At 42.8% G+C, this 25,669-nt stretch overlaps 1 protein-coding gene across 1 annotated transcript in view; it reads right to left on the reverse strand.

Annotated features, from left to right (window-relative positions):
* Nucleotides 1-226: 226 nt before the first annotated feature.
* The window catches only part of LOC307021608 (uncharacterized protein), a 98,981-nt gene continuing 73,538 nt past the window's right edge, over nucleotides 227-25,669 (reverse strand). Inside the window, exon 3 of the mRNA XM_079653865.1 lies at nucleotides 227-1,479. Within this exon, the coding sequence (XP_079509991.1) occupies nucleotides 1,445-1,479 (35 nt within the window). The 3' untranslated portion in view covers nucleotides 227-1,444. The remainder of the gene's footprint in view (nucleotides 1,480-25,669) is intronic.

A 25,669-nucleotide genomic window follows, 5' to 3' on the forward strand; every position in this document is an offset into this window, starting at 1 on the left:
GAGAATCCTGGATTTGTACTGGTATTGTTATCGACTAAAACCGCAGTGAGAAGACAAAGAAAGCGGAGGAATCTGCTGCAAGTATCAACTGGAGATCACCATAGTGATAGTGAACCATCTCTCTGTAACAGAATACCAAATACAAGCACATTTTAAACTTGTGATTTATTGTGAATAATCGATTATTTTATTAATCGATTAACACCTGTACTTTGTGTAGACTCACAACAACACGGGTGAGCATTTCCATCTTCTGCTCCACATCATTGGGCCCAGCAGTGAAAGTTAATTTGATCAGATAAAAGAATAAACCATGAATGTAATAATAGTCATTACATCAAAACAATTTTTGTGAATCATTTTTGTTTACAATTTGGAATTGCATACCAAGTGAACCTGTTCCCATGGCCACCAAATCTAGAATAGGTACTTCAAAATACGACACCATGTTATCTGATCATTCCCACAGTCTGTCATGTACAGAACCACAGCTGACAACATATATAGCATAACCATAAGTGTAATAAACATGAACAGCAGAAAAATAATTAAAAGCATTTTCATATCCCTGAAATGTAGAACATATACGATGATCTAATGACAAATTAAATGTCTCCTAAAAGAAATACAAATATCAACACAGGCAGTTTGTTGGTCTGTCACTGAAAGGAGGGAAAAGAGAAAGTGCTCTGGTGATGCCACATGCAGCTGGATTTCCATAAACATGGTGCCTTCACTGAGCTATGGATCATCAGTCTGGGGACGTCTGCAGACAGAATGTGAATGTGATGGTGTGGGTTATAGCTCCGGTCATGGCAGACGGGCAGGCCGAGTCACATGGGTTGTCCTGCTCCCAAAGACATGTCTGTCTGTGTCAGTGCATGCTGGGAGTTTGGCACTGGAGGGTGTGGTGAGGTCAGATCAAGCCCCGATGAAAAGCGCTGGTGGTTGAAGAACAAGCGGTGGTACTACAATTTCCTATCAGTCCGTGACATCATTGGGCCCAAAAACACTTTTCCCCATTGACTTACATTGAAAAAGAGACGTCTGTAAATCAACGGATATTTGTTATGGAGCTAAACCAACAACCCAGCATGAACGGGTTAGATGTTACCTTTCTTTAATTCTTCTTCCTTTTTACTCTTACTTTGTTTAATGTATGATTGTTTGCTATTTTGTATTGTTTTTAGTGTAGCATTGTCACAATCTTATGAAGGACCCAAATGCAGCACTCGAGAAACCACGGAGTATTGGTAATGTACTTTATTGGTAATAATACCAGCGCAGAGGGATACCGGATGATGTGCAGGCAAACAAACCAGAGGACAGCGGGCAGAAGGTGAGTCAGGGCCGGGCAGAGGGTCAGGGAGCAGGCGAGGCTGTCAGCGTAGGTACAGGCAGGGTCAGACAGCAGGCAAGGCAGGATAGTCCAAGAACAGGCAGGTCAGGGACAGGCGGGGTCGGAACCGGGTAGGCAATCTGATAACAAACGTGTGAAAGACTAGCATGAAGGCAAAGTACAATCTGGCAACGGGTGTGTGTCTGCTGAGGGTTTAAATACTGGCAGTAAAGCTAATGGGTGCAGTAGAGAAAGAGAGTGAGCAAAAACGTAGATGTGGTTAACAGGTGAGACAGGTGAATGGAAAACTACTGGTGAATGATGGAGCAGACTGTGACAAGTATAGTGCGTTGGGGTTTGTTGGGTTTGGCAGTCAGTGAGCCGTGTTTCTTTGGGATGGCGTTCTCTGAGAGGCTGTCCCTGTCTCAGGAAAGATGTGAGGGTGGAAAATATTGATGGAAGGTGAACAGGTCTCAAAGGCAGCTTTACATGGGATTCACCTGGATAAATAAAGGTTTGAAATGAAACATGCAGTGCGGCCCCTGGTTAAATTGGGGCCCTATGCGAAATGTTGTCATAAGCCTTGGTTTGAGCATTCCATAGAGCACCCCATTTTTAGAGTGCCACCTCCTTTTACAAGACAATATCAGTCAGCTGTAAGCGGCCCTCTGACCTACAATAAAGCTATATGTGATAACTACATCCATAGAGTGGACCATACGACCCCCACCGTCTTTGCTGGAACAGAAAACAAACAAACAAGAGCATTTAAGCTGTTGTAAAGATTCTGGTCACATTGCACCTGTTAACAAACCACTGGCACTGTTTCTGAGGGAGGGGGGGCGACAGGAAATGGTCTCCAAATAGCTTTCCCATGAGCCTCTGGTCTGAAATAAAAATAAAAAAGGGCTGGCAGGAGCCGCCCAGCGCGCTGTTGTGACCCCGTCATGGGAACCATGAAAAACTGTCTGTGGAGATTTGAGCAGAATAAATGAAACAGCAATCCCTAAGTATACATATTTACAACACTAATGCAAATGCTCATTTATCTTTAGCAAATAATAAATACACAAGAGAAGGGAGGCTTCTTCTATGTGTTTATATTAGTCCGTGTGTTTGTGTTGCACGCAGGTTATACGTGCTCGTGCATGTGAAGCTGTCTTGTTGACTTGTCTCAGACGCAACGAGTGAGAAGAGGAATAAGCAAAACACATTCAGAGAGTGGGAGAGAAGAGCCAATAAGACCTGTAAACAGAGCAGGGCATGTTAGCAATCATTGCCAAAGTAAACACATGCACACGCAGCACACTTCAACAAAAACATGTACATTAAACACCACACAAAACACTATTTATTCAAAGAAAACAATGTCGCTTCACAAGCTGAAGCATCTCTAAAAAGTGAGATTTCTGGGGGCACTGAAGAACAGCAGGCTTTACTGACGCACGCCAACAAGCGGCGTTCACCTTTCTCTGCTTCCTTCTCAGACAGACTCTATTTCAGGGACCTCTGATGACTCTGTCTTGGCCATATCTCCCTTTTTCCACTGAAGAAAAAAGTTATTCATAATCCTCCCAATAACTCAGCACTGTTTGTCTAATGTGATAAAGCAAAGGGAGCATTCACAATCTAAATTTGCATTCCTCAGAAGTGAATGTCTTTGTCAGCTGGAGTAATACAGTTTGCTTGGTCTGCCTCCTGCTGCAGGGAGGCTGTTTACATGGGGACAGCTCAGAGATCCAGAGAGAAGACAAGGCTCCTGGCTTCCCCCACAAGAAAGGCCTCCGTGGGTGGGCAGCGCTTCACCCCCTCATGTTCCAAGATCATCCACAAGACGCACAAGAAGAATACAACTCTCAAAGGAATTGACAGATTTTGTGCCAAATAGTCCATTTTATGACAGGGCCGCCCTTTCAACTGCATCGTCTGGACTTTAGAGCCTGTCACTTGACGGGGACATGTTGAGAAATGAGCAGAGATTATCCTTAAAATAGCAATAGGAGGTCCGTTAAAGAGGGAATCCCCTTAAATCTTATTTTTCCCGTTTTGGGGAACTTTAGGGTCTGTGTTAGGACCAACAGACCAGAGGTCAGAGGTGGGGCCCCTAAGGGGACCCTTTACTGCTCTCATCCCTGGCTGAAGGTAATCAGAAACACAGGCTGGAGTGATCCCCGGAGTGTGATGCTAGATAACACTCTGGCAGGCATCAAACATGGGGAAAGCGTCACACTTGTTCTTGTGTTCTAAAGGCCATGGCTACTTGCTCCTGAAAGGCCTTGAAATTAATCTCAATTATTTTCTTAAAAAGTGTGTAGAATGTAATCCAAGGCCATAAGGAGCTAATGATTCCTGTAGCATGGCGTGGGGCAAAAACATGAGAAAGCCAATAATCTGTGTCCTTTTTTCGGGGGGGGGGGGGGGGGGGGGGGTCAATGTAATAACGTAACCAGATGAGTTATTACAGCGTCCGGTATCATACAGATGCAGGAATTGCACACGCCTGTTATCTAACCGACAGGTCCGCCCGCACGCACTCTTCAGCCGAAACTCTCTTGTTTTATTCATTGATGCAGCCAACCCCCCCCAACTGCATAACCTGCTGCTCAATGCGCAGTGCAGATACGGTAATGAATACAAAATAAGCATTCATTCACAAACTAAATCAGGAGACCTTTAAAGTTTTACGTTCACATCAAAGTATCAGTAGGCTACGTGTATGAAACACATGTCTTCATAAACAGTTATGTGCAGAAACATTGCATGCAATAGTCCACCTTCTCTTCCCTTTCTAACACACACGGCAAGTGCAGCAGCAGTCTCAATCTCATCTATTCAGGTGATCGGGCTCTATATGGGTGCTATCCGCGGTGCTGATTTTCGGATATCACCCTTTGCTAATTAAACAACTGCAATAAAACAACTACTTCAGACTGTCTAACACCTGCAGCTAAATCCAGGCAAGCAATGCACAATAACCAACAGAACCACATCAGTAATTGCACACATAGCTACACGGGCAGTTCAGGCAACAGGTATGCCACAGAGAGAAAGGGGTGTGCATTTCACTCACCCTATTTGAAGAGGAAGGCCATTCTCCTGTCTTTCATGGTGGTGAAGTGGTCAATAACAATGTCATAGAACTTCCCAGTGGCCTTTAGGTCCTCCAGAACAACAGAGTCAATGGATATTGTGGCTAGGTTGACAAGTCTGTCCTGTCCACACGTGTTCCTCAGATATGTTTTTATTCGTAATCCTCCCGAAGAAGACATGGCCAGCAAAATATTCGCTGAAGTTTAGCACTTCTAGCGACTCCGTGCCGTCATAATTTTCCTCATTGAACGTCCGAATCGCTCCTTTTTTCCTCTCTGTACACAGCTCTAGTTTGGGCATTGGCCTGTTGTCAGATTTCATTTTTAGTTGCTGTAGCGAAAGTTTAGTAAAATTATGTTTTATACTCTAAATCTCCACCCTCCATAACCACACTTGCTAATGTTGCTACTTGGTAATGGAGGTGATGACAGTACGAAGTTGATGCGATTTGATTTGAGTGAAGCCAGAGGGCGGGTGGCTTCCCTTGGCATGGCCCTGACTAATCACAGGTTGGCAGGGGCATGACGGTAGCCTCATCTGATTGCTCAATCCCTCCATTTTTTTTCACCAAGGGATGACAATTTCGGCTGGCCTCTCGACCATGACATTAGTTTACAGTGAGTGCAATATACTGTTTCACCATAGCATCTAGAGGGGCGCTGTTTCACTCTTTGTAAAATACTCAATGAGAATGGGGGAGAGATGGCAGCAACTAAACACATTTTTTTTTTTCATTCATTAAAATGATAACTACAGTCCGAAAAAACAGGGGAAGCCTGGCTTCCCTTGGTCTCCAGGAGAAAACGCCACTGAATGATTCAGGGACTGGTTATAAAGAGGAAGTTGACCCTCGGTTGAAAGTGGACTGTGGATGAAGCACCTGCAGCCTATGTATTGTGTCTCATACCCTTTCCCACCAAAGCAGTTCCCGGGCTAGTTCGGAGCTAGTGCCCGATTAAGAACCAGTTATTCCTGTTTCTACCACAGCGGGGCTGACTATTTGCCCTGAAAACCGATTCTGAACTGTCACCACTTGACTGCCCGTGAAGAACCAAGAACCAATGCTTACGTCCGAGGCAGGGTCCGATTAACCTGAGCAAACAGTTCATAGCGAGAACGGGGAAGGGAAGAAAGTTGAAACAGGCCGTAGAACTGAGCAAATCGACTAGATTGCATCCATACAGCTATCAGGTGGAATTAATGGGGCTACACAGGTTGTCATGTCCGACTATCACAATAATAATGATAATGAAAAATATGCCTTTAGAAACTGGCTTATGCCACAATAAGATAAAGAAAAAAACAGTCTTGATAGTCAGATTAGCTTCAAGATCTATGCTAGTAGATGTCTAATACCAGAGACACTTTAAAAAAGTTGTGATGCCAAAAATTGTCGATTCAGACTGAAAACACACCACTTTATGGGGATGTGGGACATGCATCAGCTGCTTGTGTGACAGTGAGACAGTGAATACTTTCAAGCGGTCGGTAAATGCCGCTGATAATAAACAATGAACCACTGCATTCTGGCAAAAAGTATAAAGTTGGAGAAGTCTGGGGTCACCAGCAAAGCCCTGGACAGGCTCCAGTACGTCCAGAACTCTGCAACCAGGCTCCTCACCTGCACTAAGCCCTGGCAACACATCACCCCCACCTTCACTGGCTCCCGGTCAAGTCACGCATCCAGTACAGACTCCTCCTGCTAACCTACAAATCTCTCCACTCCCTAGCCCCTGCATACATCGCTGACCTCCTTCAGCCCTACACCCCCTCTCGTCAGCTGCGGTCCTCCGACCTCTCTGGACACTTTCAAACTAAAACTCAAACACCATCTGTTCACTCAGGCCTTCGGCCCCAGCTCAAATCCAGTACCAAGCAACCTGTTTTTCAACCTGTGTGTCTGTGTGATTATTATTTTTGTTTTTGTTTTGTTATTTTATCTCCCAGCGTCCTTGGGTTTCTCGAAAGGCGCTATAAAAATCGAAATTATTATTATTATTAGAAGTAGTTCTTTAATATATCTGGCTTCGTATGATTAAATATCAACATAAGACATGCTCTAGGAACAAAGACGTAAAAACAACAACATTAACACTTTGCATGCAGAGAAGATCAGCTGCCAGTACAGCGTCTTATCTTACACAGCCTTGCAATTTTTATTTGACCCTGGAATTTATAGACATCAAACAAAACACTTTGATCTTCATTCAGCCTCCTGCCTCGCTGTTCTCCTACAGCCCACAGGTACAAGAAGCAGGGCTTTAGCCTAGCATCTGACCTTCATTACTCCGCTATCTTGATTCTTATATTTTTTTCCATAATTCATAGGTCACAAAATCAGGCTTGAACCTGTGTTTCACCCAGGATCTTAAAAGGCAATGTGGTTTCATTTGAACACTTTTCATTCACAATGTATCATCTTAGCATTTCTCTGAATAAATCTATATTCTGTGTAGAGGGTTCTGTAAAAGTCCTCAACCGTCCAATAGAAAGGCATATGTTATCCCCATGGGGCATCAATCACTTCTGATAAATAGTGTGTATATTAAAATCCTCCGATCTAAAGTGAGTCAGCTAAATGGAACACTAAAAAGGTTTCTAACTGACCTTCAAACATAGCATGATCAAAGGTATAAACACTTCCCCACGTTAAGGATAGATGGTTGGAGAGAGATAGCTTTCTTGTTGAGTATTAATAAAAGAGATATAGCAAAAGAATGATCATAAGATATGGACATCATTTTATGTGTAAGAGGCAGTTGAAGCTCCCATATATGGAGTTATATTGGTTATAGTTATGCCTGAAAAGAAGGGTAAAGATTTCGAAATCATTAGCTACCACTCACCCATCTGTCTGATCCCCTCCACCCATTCCTCTCACATTTCCTCAGGAGACGCTGAGCATCACGAACAGTCCTCCCTCCATCTTAAGTCAAGAAACTCACCCTGAGCAGAAGAGCTAGAGATATCGTCATAATCCCCTCTTAGATTCCGAGATGCTGTGATCTCATGACATGCACTGACCGATTTTCAGAGTGTGTTATTTGAATGACTTGGTACATAGCTTTGAGAACAGCAGTGTGATCCCTGTTTGACCTCTGTAATCACCTTTGACCCAGAGGAAGTTGTAAACAGCGTTATCTGTCAGTAAAAGCCATTAACTGTTCTGAGGTCATGAGACAATGCTAGCATGAAATCTAAAAGTGCCTCTAAACTGAAGGCATCAACGTGCCATGAGATGGGGGGCTCTCATACGTAACGCTATGTCCGACGCTTCTTTCCAGGAAAAAAGCTAACATCAAATCCATGAAAAGAAAGCACAGGAACGTTAGTGGTACCAGTTTGATGTTGCAGGTCTCCTGACACAGGAGGCTGTTTGGAAATACTGTAAGCCCCACGCTGCTGAGGCCTGACAGTAAAAAGACCCTGCGACAGGCTGTAATAAATGTCACAACCATAAACTCTTTCTTAAACAGACAAACGGCACAACATCAAGCAGGTCACGCACACAGTGGGCCTGCAGTATCACTACTGACAGTCGAAGAAGGTAACAGCTGACTAAATACTTTGGTATTTGAGGATGGAAAATTAATATTTTATAGGTTGGAAAAATGTATGTAGTCACTCTTCATGTTATGTTTGAATCCTCAAAGGCAAGCCATAAAATCGTCTTTCTTAGATGATTATACAGAATTGAAAACCAAATGGTGGGGGTTCCTTTATCACGTATAACCAAGATCATCAGCAACAACAACCTCCGCCTGGTCTTTCACCTTCAACATCTCTGTTCACCAGAGGAGCATACTGAGGATTTGAACACAGCCTCCAGTGTTTAAATCTGCCTTTGACTGACAGCGCCTCAAAGCGATTAAGCACAACCCCCGAAAGCTCCAACTATCCCCGCCGATCATAATGCTTGGCGGGTAACAAACTGCCAAGCAAACACGCACACAATCACGCAGCCAATAAATACACGAGAGCAACACGAGAAGAATGTTCACAAAGTGAATGTGGATCCCACAGAGCAGCCGCAGCTCTGCCAACCGGGGGAGATCTGGGAGAACCTTATTCCTTTAGTTCCTTGCAAGTCATCTGATTGTATTATTTAGCACAAGCATAATAAACACACACACACACACACACACACACACACACACACACACACACACACACACACACACACACACTCTGAATGCATATTGTTTTAAGTGAAATAATTAATAAGCAGATAAACATCTGAGATATGAGTTAAGAGAAGGTGTATTCTGGTCTTATATCTGTCCCACTGATATACACTTCATAAAGTTGCTGAATCACTGAAGAAACAAAGCGAGCTGCTTGGTTTAATAGATCCCATAAACATCATTCTTTCCCATGTGATAAGAGCATTACAAAGCCTTCCCAAGAAAATGATGCTGATATGAAGTCACGCCATTCCTCTCAGCTTCTCTAATGACAGCATCCAGCCAACAACAACTGCAAAAAACTCAACACTATCTGTTTCTCTAGAGTGAACAAGTCAAAGTATTGAGGACTTATGTGTGCTTTTGTGAAACATATACACATCCTTTCCTCTTGTAGAGATGGATTCAGTGTTACACATTTCAGGACACAAGCAACGAGGCAGCAACCCAGGGAAGAATGCAGCCTCGTCCATATCTATTCATCCAGACCAGCGGCCATTATACACACATTTTCCAGCCATCTTATTCTGCTCTATGTTTCCTATTCTCTTACAGTGGTGCTCATCTACAGTCTCTGAGTCTTCTTCAAAGAGAGATCATAGAAACATTGACACTGACTGAACGACGGGATGTGTTTAGAGAGGAGCAGCTGAGGGCAGGACGTTCTGAGGATGTCTTTTTGGTTCAAATGTAGTGAGAGGCTGCAGGGACTGAATCATGCTGCTGTGATATTGCTTTAATACTCAGCAATAACAATACGTCTGACTGAAGGACAAAAATGGAAATAAAGGTAAAAACAAAGTCACAATATGTTCTGAATCATCAGAGGGAAATGATGATACTAGCTATCATAAAAGGATAAGCCATGCCTTTGGGTAGAAACTATTCACTGTCTCCCTTCAATGACACTTTGTGGAAGCAATACCTTCCTCACCACGGATCACAGGCAGTGTCACAAAAGTGCTGCTCAATTACCAGTGTTAGTGGCAGGGGAGGCGACCAACCATAAAGCCGAACACAAAAGATCCAGGTAGCATTCAACAGGAAAAGTCACCTCGGCCAATTACCCATGAGCTCATGTGTTGCCATAACAGCCATTAATCCGAGTGGTGAGCACAGGGAGGGCTGGTGCAGGTCCAAGAGCCTGGACAGGGCTGAGAGGACAGAGTCATTCACTCATGTCACACAAGGCATCTGGGCTTTACAGGCTTAGACATGCAGAAAGGTCATTTCTGATGTCCTGCGCATATACAGAGCAACATCTTACTGCACACACAGGAACTGAACCCTTTCATATGAATGAGTTGATGTCATTAACATTTCAAAATGTTCTCTTTAGAATAGGAGGGATGAAACCCTCTTGAATGGTCCCACATGCAGAGCACACAGCACACAGTGACAAAGTGACATGTGGCTTGTGCATTTAACCCACCCTAGTACCAGGAGCTATTGCACAGCGCCCCGGGAGCAATGGGAGAGGGGGGGGAAGGGGGATTTCCGGTGCCTTGCTCAAAACAATGGCATTGTCAGAATTGTCTGCGGCTCAGTTGAATTGTGCGTACTACAAATGTCAGGTTCTGACCAGAGTGGTGAAAATCTTTACTCAGCTAAACGTTGAAATGAGCCTTTGACAAGCAAAGTCAATGTGAAGCAGTCAATGTATTCCTAGAGAACTTATTCATGCATCAAGATTTTACTTTTTTAATCATTTGTCCAACACAGTTAAGTTTTAACCACGCCCACTTCCGTATCAATGTAGCCCTGCGCAACTGCGTCATGCATTTATAATGAGAAAGCCGCCATCCCAATTCAAAAAAAGCTCAAGGAATATAAAGTCTACTTTAGCTTGGGAACAAAATAAGAAAACCCCAATCCCTCACTTCCTGCCACTGGGGGAGTCCCACCTTTGGGAGTCACTGTAGCAACTCCCATTGCAGTCAGTGCAGGCCATGCAGCGGTCTGCAGCACGAGGGTTATGGGACAGCCAAACCACAGCCATGTGCGTGTTTAAGTGTCTGCACAGATCCATCAGAAACATCCTCCCAACATGTCCACAGTCTACCTTTCATGAGACACACTTCCATATCTTGTTTACAGGAGCCGGGGTGTTCATCCCACAAACTGGAGCGACATGTTGCTTTACTCTGAGCCAGTCACTGGTGGGGAATGCAAACTGTTTAGTGCGGGACGCTGCTGATCTTTTGTTTGCGTACGTGTGTGTGGCACAGAATGGGATCGGCTCGATGTGTATGTGTGCAGGCCAAACAGTATTTACACCAAACATGTGTAAGCACTTGAGGGCCACTGTATGTAAACTCTGTATGAAAACATATTTAGCATAGTAAATATGAAATGGTGAAATGTTTATGCAAATGTAATTAGCAAACTAATGGGCTTTCACATCAACAAATATTGACTGAGAACATCTGCGTGATATGTGAGATCATTACATTCTTCAGGAAAGGTTACATTACAACACCCAGAGTCTAATCAACATACAAAGCAATGTTCTGCCAAGAATTCAAAAATATAGCTTGTCACTGTCTTTTTATATAAACTCCTAATCTAATTAGTGAGATCCATGTCTAACAAAGTTTACCTCAGTATCCATTTAAAAGCTATTCTATAATCTAGTAATCATTTTACACACGTATACAGCGTACCTGATACTCATTGATGTAGTCCATTTGACCAAGACCAAGGCATGTCCAAATGAGAGTGATATTTGAATGTCTTACAATTACAAATACAGTGTATTGCGCCACACATGCAGACTATGTCACTGTCTGCTTCATTCAAAGCCACTGCTAGGGATAACATACACATTTAGAAGGAAATAGTTTAAGAACAAAAGGTACATTCATTCTGACAGATTTAAGGCAGTGTAAACTTTCACAACTTAATATAATTTGAATGCATGCATTTTATTTATTTCAAGTAAAATGAGATTCTGTTGGCTCCTCATGATTGTGCGTCACTCAGGTCTGTATCTGAAGGATCGCTGAGGCAGCTCCTTTGTGTAGAAACCATGCAAAATACTAATAGAGAGTACAACATGTTATATTGTAGGGGCCAATGTGGTGCAGGGGCTAAGTGGGGATCCAGGGAAACGGGGTTCAGGGGGTTGCTGTTCAAATATCACGCTGCACCCCCAACTCTGACTGACTTCCCGCGTCCCTGCCAGATTGATGCATTTAACTTCTACATTTAAAAAAAAATCTTCCCGGGGGAGCTTGCCCCGGACCCCCCTAGAGGAGGTGAGGTCCACCACCTGCCCACACCCCCTGTTAAATTGTCTCACCCACATTGAGGATGCTTCCTACGCCCATGTTTTATTCCATGCGTCAAGTCAGGCAAATTGGGTCAAAATGTTATTGCATCAATGATCTGTTAACATTAAAATCACTAAATATATTCTGTAACTATTTTGCTCTAGGCAACTCAAGGGCTCAAGGGATTACTATTTGAATAATGGTCCAAAATAACATTAAATGCATAGGGTTTTTTGTTAAGAAACACACTTTCGTCGCCGGCCAGCCGATACATGCCGAGCATTAAGTGGGCCTGACTGTCAACTAATCCCCGGGCCACTTTTTCCTCCCAGTCCGCACCTGGTGGTGGACGATAGGTTTACATCTAAAAACGTATTTTTCAAACATTATTATTTTTCTTTTCTTTTTCTTTCTTTTGTTACTTTTTTTTGTAACGGTCCGCGATCTAACCGCACCACACTCGCGATCGACCGGTCGATCGCGATCGACTGGTTGGCGACCACTGTGCTAGACCTTCTGCACTGTTGGAGTGGAAGAAATGCAGCAGCTAAGTAACATGGTTTTGGTATAATGTACGTTTGAAGTATTATCATTTTAAGTCAAGAGAAATAAAAGTGCTGTTCACCTCACATTTCATTTTGAAGTGAAATCATTATGTAAATACGACTTCACATTTTCTGATACAAGTTAGCACTCTCCAGCTGCAGGCTTCACGTCAGCTTCATATTTTATGGCTCAGTGGCTGGATTTTGATAAAGTGAATAAAAACATATGAAGTATTTAATAGTGTCTGTTCTTTGTTAGTGTGATAGATGAGAGCCTTAATGTAGCTGACTGTATTGATATTTTGTTATAAACACTTTCCTACACCGTGTTGTGTCATCCCGCGCAGCACACTCTGCTCCAGCCTTTGAAGTGGAAGCAAGCAGCAGCGGATCTTTGCACAGGTATGAGACTGAAGGTCAGGGCAACTGAGCACTCACTGAAAGGTTAGAAAGACTAGAAGGCATCTGGATCTGGATTACATGGATTACATCTCATGAACACAATCCCTTTAAGCCATGTCAAAAACCCAGTAAAGTATTAGACAGTTCCCGCCTCAAGAATTAATCATGACATCTTTAAACCATTTTGTGCAAAGCAGCAGAATAAAGTCATTAAAGTTATTTAACCTGCCAAATCTGTTTGTTACTCTATCTTCAGTTTGATGCCTCATTCCAAATGTTCCAAATTCAGTACACTCAAGTGTGACCTTTTCAATTGAAGGGCCCTGCCCATATTAGGAACCAGAAGATGACTGCTTCTCCTGGAGCTCATTCACATGTAATCACATGCTTTGACAGCATGCATAGTAGAAACACAATCACCTATAGTGTGTAGAATCATCTGGAAAAACTTGAATCACTTAAGAAGACATTGCTGTGTGTCTGCCGAAGCTCTAGTTTGATATCATTACTCTCCCTCACGTTCCTGATTTAGCGGCCCTGATGTTCATCATGGGTCTTTCCCTCTGATGTGTACTTCACTGGGCCAGTGGTATTCTCCTGCCTTGCTTCATATGCTTGATGTAAAGACTCACTGATAAGGTGCTGACTCAGTGGGAGACTGCAGGCCTCCTCTCTCTACCAGCCTCATGGGTCCAACCATAATGCTACTGTGTCAATCCACCCTGCCAATGTGCCAAAAGCACTCTGCTTTACATGGGACCATGCAATTATTTTCACTTTGAATTTAGCAATGTTCAGAAGAGAGATGTTGCTGCTAGCACTTGCATTTATGGATTTACATAATGAGATAGGAATGCTCTTGACAGTAGCTCTCACAATTCCATTTAAAGTAACAAAAGCACAACTGCAGGATCGAAACAGATGTTTGACATCTGCACCAACTTCTGCATAATCTAAACAAATGACTTAGTATTGAAATTACTCTTGTCTTACAATTTAATTAGACATCATAGGAAACCCATAGGCTTTCAGTATGCCAAATGATAAAGCATGAGAGTGCCAGTTCAGTTGAATTGGACCCATGTGGTAAGATGTGTCCAAACGCTAATGAATGAGCAAACCAATCACATGCATCCAGTGTGTGTGTGGCATGGGGCTGCATGAACAGTCAATAAGAGGTGAAATTAAAGAATGGAACACCATAACCACAGGTTGACAAACTCAATGTGGATGATGAACCCTGATTTAATAAATGTGTAATAGTAAATGTACCTCTGGATGTTTCTAATCATGCAAAAAGGTATTTTTTTCTAGATATGAGATAGTCTTCTTTTTGACAGTGAATATCATTTATTTCAGCTGCAACATGTTTGTTTCTGAGACAATGTCTCCAATACTGAGGGTAGTCTCAACTCGCCATCACCATGAACAGTTTTCTTAAAGACATTTAATGAGGTCATGGCGAGGTGCGTAGATTATCCAGACGTCCAGGGCTGTTCATTCTACAAAGGCACTTTCTTAAGGATTTTTGGCTTCAGCAATGGCAATTTGTCCTAGACGGAGACATTGGCAATCCCCAGAAGATGATGATTGATGATTGATGTTCCCCCCAGGATGATAATCAGTCCGCCATCAGGTCATCAGGTGAATCTGTTCAACACTTTGTGACAGGACCCTATAAATCTGTAAAGACGTTCCCAGCAGCATCAGCTGTTCTTTCTCCTTAGTACTTAGCAAATGTTAGCATGCTTAACTAAGATGGATGTATATATTTAACCCAAAGACCTGCATTATGCTTTGTACACCTTTAACATCACTACCGTATGTCTGCCCTGATCCTATAGTACTCTGACAATAGGATGTGGATCAATATCTTACGCATAAACAACTGGTTTGTTGAGCAGTTTTACATGCAGTTCACTAACTATAGCCATTAAGGATATTTCAGAGCGAGGCTATGTGAAGATTGGAAAAGCAGCTATGTTCATCTAGTCTTCAATAGGCAGCTCACTAATGCCCAGGGCTTAAAGGTCAAAAGGGATGGAACAACCACACATGTGAACAATTAGTGAATATGAGTGTGATCAGAGAGCGATAATCAATTTACAAATAATAAAATGTGCAACAACAACAACAACAACAACAGTGCATCAACCGTCAACAAGATGGCAAAATTAGCAGCTGGCTTCATTAGCAATTAAAAAATATGAACAGTCTGTGGACTAAAGCAGTGCAGCCCTTCAATGCCAGGTCATCCAACAGAACACTGATGCTCACTTTACAGAAGATGGCTCTTTGAAATACGAGCACAGCACTCAACCTAAGCCCTAACAACTGACAACACAGCCAGTATATTTCAGTGATTTGTCTCGCAGTGAAAGTGGACACTGTCACTGCTGCATGCTTTACAGTAGGTCACAACATGAGAGCAACCTGTCAGTGTCTCAGATATATCCTCAATGTAAACACTTCTCATTAATTAGCTTAGAGACACCTAAATCAAGAGAAACATGAAGCATAACATTGTTGTTACTTCAACTCAGAGGAATTCACTCCAAGTTCTGCATTATTATAAGGGCCATGGTCACTTCCAGGTCCATGTGGGTGCTGTGTTAGTTATGCTAGCTGCTAACTGTCTGCCCCCCCCCCCCCCCACACACACACACACACACACACACACACACACACACACACACACACACACACACACACACACACACACACACACACACACACACACACACACACACACACACACACACACACACACACACACACACACACACACACACACACACACACACACACACACACACACACACACACACACACACACACACACACACACACACACACACACAGCTAGTGCACTTTAGTTAAACCACATAACTAGATGAATGGACACTGGAAAACTGGAATATATAAATAAACTATTACATGTTGCTATTGCCTCAGTTTAATGAGATTAAGACACACCATTTATTTTATTTTTGAGCCTCACTCACACTGTTGGCAGGTGTCAGCTACCATTACTGGAAAGGAACTAAATAACAGATTTATAAAGTACATTTCTGGAAAATCCCACAGAAAAAGTTTGACAAGAAGCAGAAACAAAATGGCGAGCCATTAAACCGAGTGCGGACGAAATGACACCAGTAATCTCTGAAGGCCAAAGACCAATACAAGAATAAACTGTAAGCGCTTTCATTTGAAGAGCTTTAATACTTGATCTGCTGTTTCCAGCTAAACCCTCACTTCAGTGTGAGCAGTCTTTGAGTGAATAGACATTCTGAATAATGCATATGCAGCTGCAATAATGTAACATTTAGGTGGGTTAGATGAGTAGATGAGCCAGTCGGTAAATTGACCCACCCCCTTTATCTAGGGAACTGTGTGTGATGGAGAGAATCACATGGTAAAGCAGTAAACATTTTTTTTTCACAAAATCCCTTGACTCAAATCGACTTACCCCTTAGCAAGTTAAGCAACAACACTATTTTTTAGAAGTCATATTTTCATGGCTTTTGTGATAGACACATTATTTTCATTTTGATTGACATGAAGTAAAGGTTGTGGTTGTCATTGGACTTATGTCTAATTTGATTTGCCTAGAGGACAACATAAGTGAAAATTGGCTCATCTTACTAACTTTGTATAGACAATGTTACGGTGACAATTAAAGATGGCAACTCAGACAGCCAGCTTGGAAGAATAACACTGCAAATGCACAACAGAAACTACTAAAAATGTAATGGTGAAAATGAAAATAGCTTTTGTTAAATACTTCCTTACTTCAGTAACAAGTAACACGCTGCGCACGTTTCCTCAATGTACAGTGCTTCAGTAATCAGCCAACCAAAGACTTTGGCCAGTTTCCTTTTGCTCATGTCCACTGAGCTGACCTGCAAATGGCCCACACGACGGAGAATTATTTTATTCTGGAAAGTCACACGGGCAATGTTTGTTTTTCAGTTGGGATACTGCAGGCTGTGAATCCAGGACACTTCCTCACAGATCTTTTAAAACTCCAAAACGTAAACTTAACTCTAAATTGAGTTGTGCCTAATAGTAAGTAAACAAGTTCCAAATCCACACAAATCTATGAAAACGCTGCGGCCTAAGCTCGCACTGCCATGCCACAATCATGTTATGAATGGAAGAAACCAGATTGTTTGGATATCATATCCCCATGATAATTAAATCCAAATGTTTTGAAAGGAAAGCTTATCCACTACATGACTGTTGGCTGTATTACAGATTAATTGATTCAGTGTACGTAAATAAACACACGGATAACAACTGTAAGCAAACACTACCCTTGTTTTTCTGTAAATCCATAGAGGCAAGTTATCGTGTTGTTATGACATCAGAATACCCTCATGGAGCAAAAGTCCACCAAGACAAAAAAGAAAGACACTTGACTTTAGTTCTTCACTAGCGTTTCTAGTGTTTAGGCCGGCATGAGTATTCCACGGCCTGTCAATCTGTATGTATGCACACATGACAGACACAAATAGCCATATCGTTATACAAACCTTAGCATCAGTCTCATAGTTTCACTCACCAACATATGCTGCTCAGGCTGCTGCTTTCTATGAAAAGCAATCGGATTCACTTGTTTTCATTTTGTTCACTATTGTAAGCTCTGTCATTAACTCACCTCAGATGTGTGATTATTCCACCATTATAGGTCCAATTTCCGGCACAGTATTTACCCAGAAGAGCAAGTGTCCACATGCTCCATGTCCACAGATCTGGCCCTCACACTGCTCCACGCTGCAGACTGACAGGGACTTCCTTCCTGCTGCAGGGGCCATGGATAGAGCCAAATGTCTTGTGAAATGTTGTTTCATTAAACTATCAGTCTCTCACATGTCTGCTGTACAGAGGCAGCTCTGATCCTTCTATGTTCCTCTCTCACATCACTCACTGCTCACCAACCAGCTCACAGCCCAGCACTACTCTGAACTACAGTCTGTGTACAAACAAACACTAACATACTTGATTGAAATGCAATAATGTAACGCAGACATAACAGATCATTTCTGTTGCATATCAAGATATAATTGAACATTTTAAATCGAAATTTGAAATAAAATGCATCTTAATTATATTAGTTCAGCTGTTAATTATAGCAGGAGACGAGAACATCCCTGCAGAGCCTCTAACGTTAGAAGAGTTCTGCATTATTATAAGGGCCATGGTCACTTCCAGGTCCATGTGGGTGCTGTGTTAGTTATGCTAGCTGCTAACTGTCTGCCGCCACACACACACACACACACACACACACACACACACACACACACACACACACACACACACACACACACACACACACACACACACACACACACACACACACACACACACACACACACACACACACACACACACACACACACACACACACACACACACACACACACACACACACACACACACACACACACACACACACACACACACACACACACCTTACAGGAACCTATAGGTAGAGCTTTGTCTCACATCTTATATTCATTTTATTTTGAGAAACCATTCACTGTTTTAGGGACTCAACAGCACCTGTGACCAGGACAAGCACTTTTATTTGAAGCTTTTTTTAATCTCTTTTACTTTCCCCATTTCAAACCCGTCTTTCAGTATTTGTTATAGTTTCCACTTGTAAAGCATCTTCTTATCTTGTGCTGTTGTTATTTTTTGGCCTCCTGGTGATCTCCTACCAACACTGGGAGATTACGCACCTTTTCATTTGAAATGACATCACTGGTTGGGCCAAACGCTTAAGGTGAGTAAGAAATTGAAAACATATGTTCCCTGCACGTTTCATTATGCCTCAGCCTGGCATACCAACAGCCAAATTAGCCCGTTATAAGTCTGCACTTTATTTCACTCTCATGCTGCAAACAAGTGATGTGCTGTCAAGACATGATGGATAAACAAAGCAATCTAAACTAGTAATCCTCCTTATGAGACTGAAGGACGCTAATATCAAACCTCTGTTTAATAAGAAGCAGATTTATGTGGATAGTAAGAGTTCCCCGCTTTGATTGAATCAGGTCAAGGAGCGGAGCAGATTGAATGTTTGATGAGAACATGGGGCTGGAGAGTATGGGGTAACGTCACCAAATACTTTGTGGTGAGTCATAGGCTGGAGGGTAGAGGGCTGAAGAAAGGGGAGTAGTGACCTTATGATGTTGTAATTCAACATAGAGAATGTCACTTTTTCTAAAAATAATAGCCCATCCGGACCAAAATAGCAGCCCTATTTCTGTTTGGTTTTTCTGTTGGAAACCTGTGGTGCGCTCTCCCAACGGGTGTGCAAGTGAGTGGGAGGAAGGGAGCAAATTTGTTGTTTTCATTCTGCCCCCCTAAAAGAGAAGTTAATATCCTGCAAAAAGGCTGGAACCATTTGAATGATCCGTTCCAACTAGCCACAGTTGTCTAAAGCTCTGAAAAGTGTCCTGTCTTCCAGTGGCTAACACTGAGTATATTCTCTGGTAGGATGCTTGTCATTTGGTGTGAGTCTAGGCTGCCAGCGAGCTAGGCTCTACAGCAGGGTTGCCCAACCTTTTTTGAACCAAGAGTTACTTTTAAAGTTGCCAGTCTGCCGAGATCTACCAGTCCAAATAGAGTGTGGAAAATACATATGGAAGTAAACAAAGACATGCAACTGGAAAAACAAAACTTAAAATATTAAATTAAACAATCTCATCTCTTAAAATGTACAACTTATTATGAATTAAACATTCACAAACTTATAATTATGTATTCACATGTTTAACTCTGTTACATATGCACCCAAAGAACAGAAGAGCATACCAGAATGTATTTTCTACCTTAGTGGGACCTCTGGCATTGAGAGGAGGCCGCTAGCTTCTCGTAGTCAGGGCATTAGGAGCTGGTTACAAGCCGTATGCAGGCCACAAGGTGGTCATCAGTCATTGTAGATCTGTACTTTTAAAAAAACTGAGTTTTTCCCGGGTCGCCCCCTGTCAGTCACGGGCCCTTAGAATCGTCCTCCTATGATTCTCCTCCGTAAACCACTGGAATTATTCTCTTGATATGCTGTGGATCATCCTTCTGATTTTACCTGGACTCACACCGCTCCTTCTTCCACGGTCATCCGGCTCCTGCTCTCTGCTGCCCGGGTCCCCAGCATTACTAGCTCCGTGCTAGCGCCACTTCACCGGATCACGCCGAATCTGACCAATCTTCTTCCACTCCCCCGGCCCACACAACCCCCCCCAAAGCAGCATCACCTCAGAGCTGCCCTGCTCAACACACACTCAGTCCATCCACAATAAAAGCCACATTCTGAATGAATTCATTAAAGACAATAACCTGGACATTCTGTATCTGACCGAAACATGGCAAAAACCCCTGGACTATTTTTCTTTAAATCAAATCACCCCAGCATGATTCATATACATTGACAAACCTCGCCCACAAGGGCGCCACGGGGTGGTGGTATAGCTGCTATTATCAGAAAGGAAATAAAAGCTACCATAATCCCCATCCCTGATGTTTCTTCATTTGAACACCTGATCTTCAAACTCTCTGGTCCCACTCCCCTGGTCACAGCCATCATCTACCGTCCCCTGAAGCCAAACCCCTCCTTTCTCTCCGACCCCATCTGTTCTCCTCTTAAGTGATTTTAACATTCATGTTGACGACCCGACCTGCAAATATGCCTCTGATTTAAGGAAACCCTTCACTGCTGCAACTTCTCTCAACACATCAACTTCCCAACACACGGCCATGGTCACATCCTGGACTTGGTCTGCTCCACTGGTCTCACCATCCATCATCTGTCCAGCCTCAATCTCCACATCTCTGATCACCTGGCCATCATCATGGATATCAACATCCCCATCCCCGCCCAAAAGAAAAAACGCACAATAACCTACAGAAACCTCAAATCCATATCACCTTCAGCAATCACTGCCTCCATTACCTGCAAGATGTCTGCCTCCCCCCCCCACTTTCTGAAAACCCATCTGAACTTGTGGATTATTATAACAGCACCCTCTCCTTCTATTTCAATGAACTGGCCCCCACAAAAACTAAAAATGTGTCTTTCATACACTCCGCCCCCTGGTATACCCCCGAACTCCGCCAAAATGAAATCAAGGAAACGTCAACTTGAACGCCAACACAAGAAAACCACACAAACAGTCCATCTTCAAATCTACAAAGACTATCTCCAGCAGTACAGTAATGCACTCAAAGCAGCCCGGTCTAATTACTACTCACAACTCATTCGGTCTGGCTCCAGCAACCCCAAGCGTCTCTTCTCCACCATCAGCAAACTTCTCAAACCCTGTGACAACGCCACCTCGTCCTTCACCACCGAACAGTGCAACTCCTTCCTTTCGTTTTTCCAAACCAAAATCAGCAACATTTACAGCAATCTGACACCCTCATCAGCACCCCCCACCTCCCCTCCTGGCTCCCCCACCCTTCACCTCACAGCCCCTATCCTACTTCTCCCCTGTGACCCCCATGCAACTGTCCCACTTCATGACTGGAATTAACTCCACCTGCACACCCAATTGACCCAATGCCCTCCAAATGTGTTAAAGAGAACCTCCCTGCCATCTCCCAACTCATCGCCACCATCATTAACTCCTCCCTCAGATCTGGATCAGTTCCCCCTTCTCTCAAACTTGCTGCTGTCACACCCATTCTCAAAAGACCTGGACTCACACCTGACATAATGTCCAACTTCCGGCCCATCTCAAATCTCCCCTTTCTGTCAAAAATACTTGAACGTGTCATTGCCTCACAACTAAAATCCCACCTCAGCTCCAATGACCTCTTTGAGCCATTTCAATCCGGTTTCCGAGCAAAACACAGCACAGAAACAGCTCTTCTCAAAATCACAAACAACCTCCTCCTCTCCTCTGACTCCGGCAACCTGAACATCCTCATCTTCCTCGACCTCACCGCAGCATTCGACACCATCAACCACGCCATCCTGCTGACCCTCCTCAAATCATCACTCAACATCACCGACACTGCACTCTCCTGGCTGAAATCCTACCTCACCGACAGACATCAGTTTACCAACATCAACAACTGCACCTCCTCCACTGCTCCTCTGTCCCACGGCGTCCCCCAGGGTTCGGTGCTTGGCCGCCTCCTCTTCATCCTCTACATGCTGCCCCTTGGCAAAATAATTTGTCGCCACAACCTTCAATTTCACTGCTACGCCGAGGACATCCAACTTTATATCTCAACAAAAACCATCCCCCCCACAACACACTCCACTCTCACCAACTGTCTCTCAGAAATAAAAGCATGGATGCAAACAAACTATCTCCAGCTGAACAGTGCCAAATCAGACATAATCATCATCGGCCCCCCATCCTGTACCAAAGCCATCCAGAGTGTCAACTTCACCATTGACAGCCACACTCTATCTCCCCCCCTCACATCCGCAACCTCTGAGTCATCTTCGACAGTCAGCTCAAATTCAATCACCACATCAATCACATCACCAGGACCGCCTTTTTCCACCTCAAAAACATTGCCCGTCTCCGCCCATCACTCTCCTCCTCTGCTGCTGAAACCCTGATTCATGTATTCATTACATCACAACTCGACTACTGCAATAGCATCCTCTAAGGCAGTGTTTCCCAACCGGGGGTACGCGTACCCCTAGTGGTACGTGGGTGGTCCCCAGGGGGTACGTGAAAAGATTTTGAAAAGTAAAAAAATAAAAAATAAAAAAAATAAAGATTTGATTTTAGATTTTTTTTTATTAACATTTTTACAGGAAAACTGTACCCAAATAAGGAATAATGCATATTCTTTAATAATGTAACCACAATTGGGGCATTCAAATTAAGTAATAATTTGCTGGCTATATATTATTATTGGCGCGGCGTTCAGTTTCCCGCCGGACTGTCAGGTGTTACATCATCATCATCATCATCATCATCATTATAGTGGCGCGCTGGTTTTCTTGCTAGCTAGCAAAATATCAACATCCTATCAAGTGAATGCGCTGGTGTTTATTGAGATCAACATTTCTGTTAACATAATCATTATGGATCAATGGCTGAGTCGAGCTGGTTCATCCAGAAACAACAGCACAGGTGATACTGCTGAATCAGGAGAACCCGGTCTCAAGAAAATGAAAACAGAGAAGGTGAAGAATCGTCAGTTTGGTGAACATTATGTGCTCTCCGGGTTTACGGTCACAACTACAGAGCCACCGCAGCCAATGTGTTTCATCTGTGGCGACGTGCTTTCTAATAATAGCATGAAACCATCCCATTTACATCGGCACCTTAGTACTAGACATCCCGCCTGTGTGGGTAAGCCTGCAGAGTTTTTCCACCAAAAGCTGGCTGAATTTAAGGGAAGCCAAGAAAAACTAAAGAAAGCGACATTGGTCTCAACCAAGGCCTTGGAGGCATCTTATGCCGTGTCGCTACTCGTTGCTAAATCGAAAAAGCCATTTACCATAGCCGAAGAGCTAATCTTGCCTGCTGCTATAATTCTCACAGAAACTATGCTCGATAAGAAAGCAGCTGATGTCCTGAAGAAAGTGCCGTTGTCAAATAATACTGTGTGCCATCGGATCGACGACATGGGAATTGACATTATTGACCAAGTGGTGGAAAAATGTAAAGCGTCTGGTACGTTCGCTTTGCAGTTGGACGAATCAACGGATGTCAGTGGGGAAGCACAACTGATTGCGTTTGTGCGTTACAAAGACACTTTGGAGATGAACGAGCACATTCTGTTTTGCAAGAAACTCACAGGGAGAACTACCGGACAGGACGTTTTTAACGTTATTGACAATTTTTCTCTCAACACAAGCTGGATTGGAAATCCTGCTCTCATGTGTGCACAGACGGCGCTGCGGCGATGACCGGCAGAGTAAATGGATTAATGGCCCACATAAAAAAGGTAAACCCTGACGTTACATGGACGCACTGCATGATTCACCGACAAGCATTAGCTAGCAAGAGAATGAGTCCAGAGTTACAGTTTTTCTCAATCGCTAAACCCACTTTTTAGAATCAAAATTCATTTCTTCAAAACAAGAACATAGCCATCTAAACAGAAACACACTTGCCATAACTCTGAATATCTTTTGCAAAATGCACTTACATGACCAAAACTGAAAATACTGGTCACAAAAAAGAATAAGTCGATCGAAACAGAACAAATTGTCCTCTAATGAGACAAATGTGTTTTCATAACTGAAACTCCGGTCACCATAACAACACATTCTACCATAACAATATACATTTCTTGCAAAGTGCTCTAAGGCACTCAAAACTAAAAATACCCCTTCCAAAACCAGATACCTTCTCCAAAAACAAACATTTGTCAGCTCATCAGAAGACTATTTGAACAGTCATTACTAAGTGGCACACTAAATACTGACTACAATCATCAATACACAAACCTCAAGCTATCGATATTGGAAACTGAACGGAAAACTGACAAGTTGGGAGAAACAAACTTACATATAGGAAAAACAGTGTGTTACTGTAACTATGTCATTGTTTTTATGTCTCATTTTCAGTAGAGCACTGTAACAGAAACAAAAGATGAATAGCAATACACTGGAAAAAACATAACATGGGTAAATGATGTAAATCAGCAGTAAAGCAGAGAATGAGATCTATATAGCTTTACTGATCTGCTCTTTGCCGTCTGTCTGGCCACATAGCCTCATCTACGTCACAGCGTATGTCTTCCCTTGCGTGGGAAATATCTCCTTGCGTGTCGACACCACCCTTGACAAACATCTTACTGAAGTGAGGGAGGTCTTTTATAGGATTCTCACTAATTACAATTACTATAGGAAATTCATTGATGTCAGCTGTGAGCAATTCATTTACATGGAAGTGAAGTACTCAATTCACCCCAATACAAAAAAAAACATTTCTCAATGTGCAAAAAGGAAAAGACCACAATTACTGACTGTAAAAATGTTGTATCAGCTATAGCTAATCCTCCCCATATGAACATCTCAAAGAGCTATGCAAGTCATATCAACACTATTATAGCTTTACCGGCACCATTAAAAAAAATATTTTAAGTACAGTCATGCAAATTCTATCTTGTAAATGTTTTCAATGTAACATCATTACTGTAAGGTATACAGTACATTCCATGGAGTTACCTTTTTCAATGGGGTGATTGACTGATAACAAGTGTTCATATTTTGCACATCAAGTGTCAATTAGTGTAGCTATGGTCTAAGTTTATGAGGAAGTGTTATCCACTGTGAGAAGATTTTTTTTTGTTTTGTAGACATGAGTTACACAAAAGATTTTTGATCTTTGTGTAGAGAATTGTAACTTCAGTTCGAGAATTGTGTGATCTGTTTTGCAAAACACTGCTTAGCATCTGCATTTTGTGTGATATCAATGATAAATGGTATACTGTTGTAGAGAAATGGTTTTCTGTTTCGATGGCTGTGCTGTTGGTTTGATGAAAGGAATTTTGATTCTAAATAGTGGGTTTAGCGATTGAGAAAAACTGTAAACGATGTTTTGAATGATGCTGTAAAAGTGATCAACTTCATACAGTCCAGGCCTTTGAATCATAGACTGTTTCAATCACTTTGTGAAGACGGTGGGTCAGAACATAAACAGCTCCTGCTTCACACTGACGTCCGCTGGTTATCCCGAGGGAAGACGTTACAGCGGCTGTTCGAGCTACGCAATGAAGTGAGGGCATTTCTGTCGGAGCACACACACCCACTTGTGGCTATGTTCGACGACGCTGACTGGGTAGCTCGGCTGGGATACCTCTCTGATATTTTCAGCAAACTCAACCAGCTGAATCTCTCTCTTCAAGGTAAAG

This window comes from Notothenia rossii (genome assembly GCF_949606895.1).
Source record: "Notothenia rossii genome assembly, chromosome: 10".
Taxonomy (NCBI): Eukaryota; Metazoa; Chordata; class Actinopteri; order Perciformes; family Nototheniidae; genus Notothenia; species Notothenia rossii.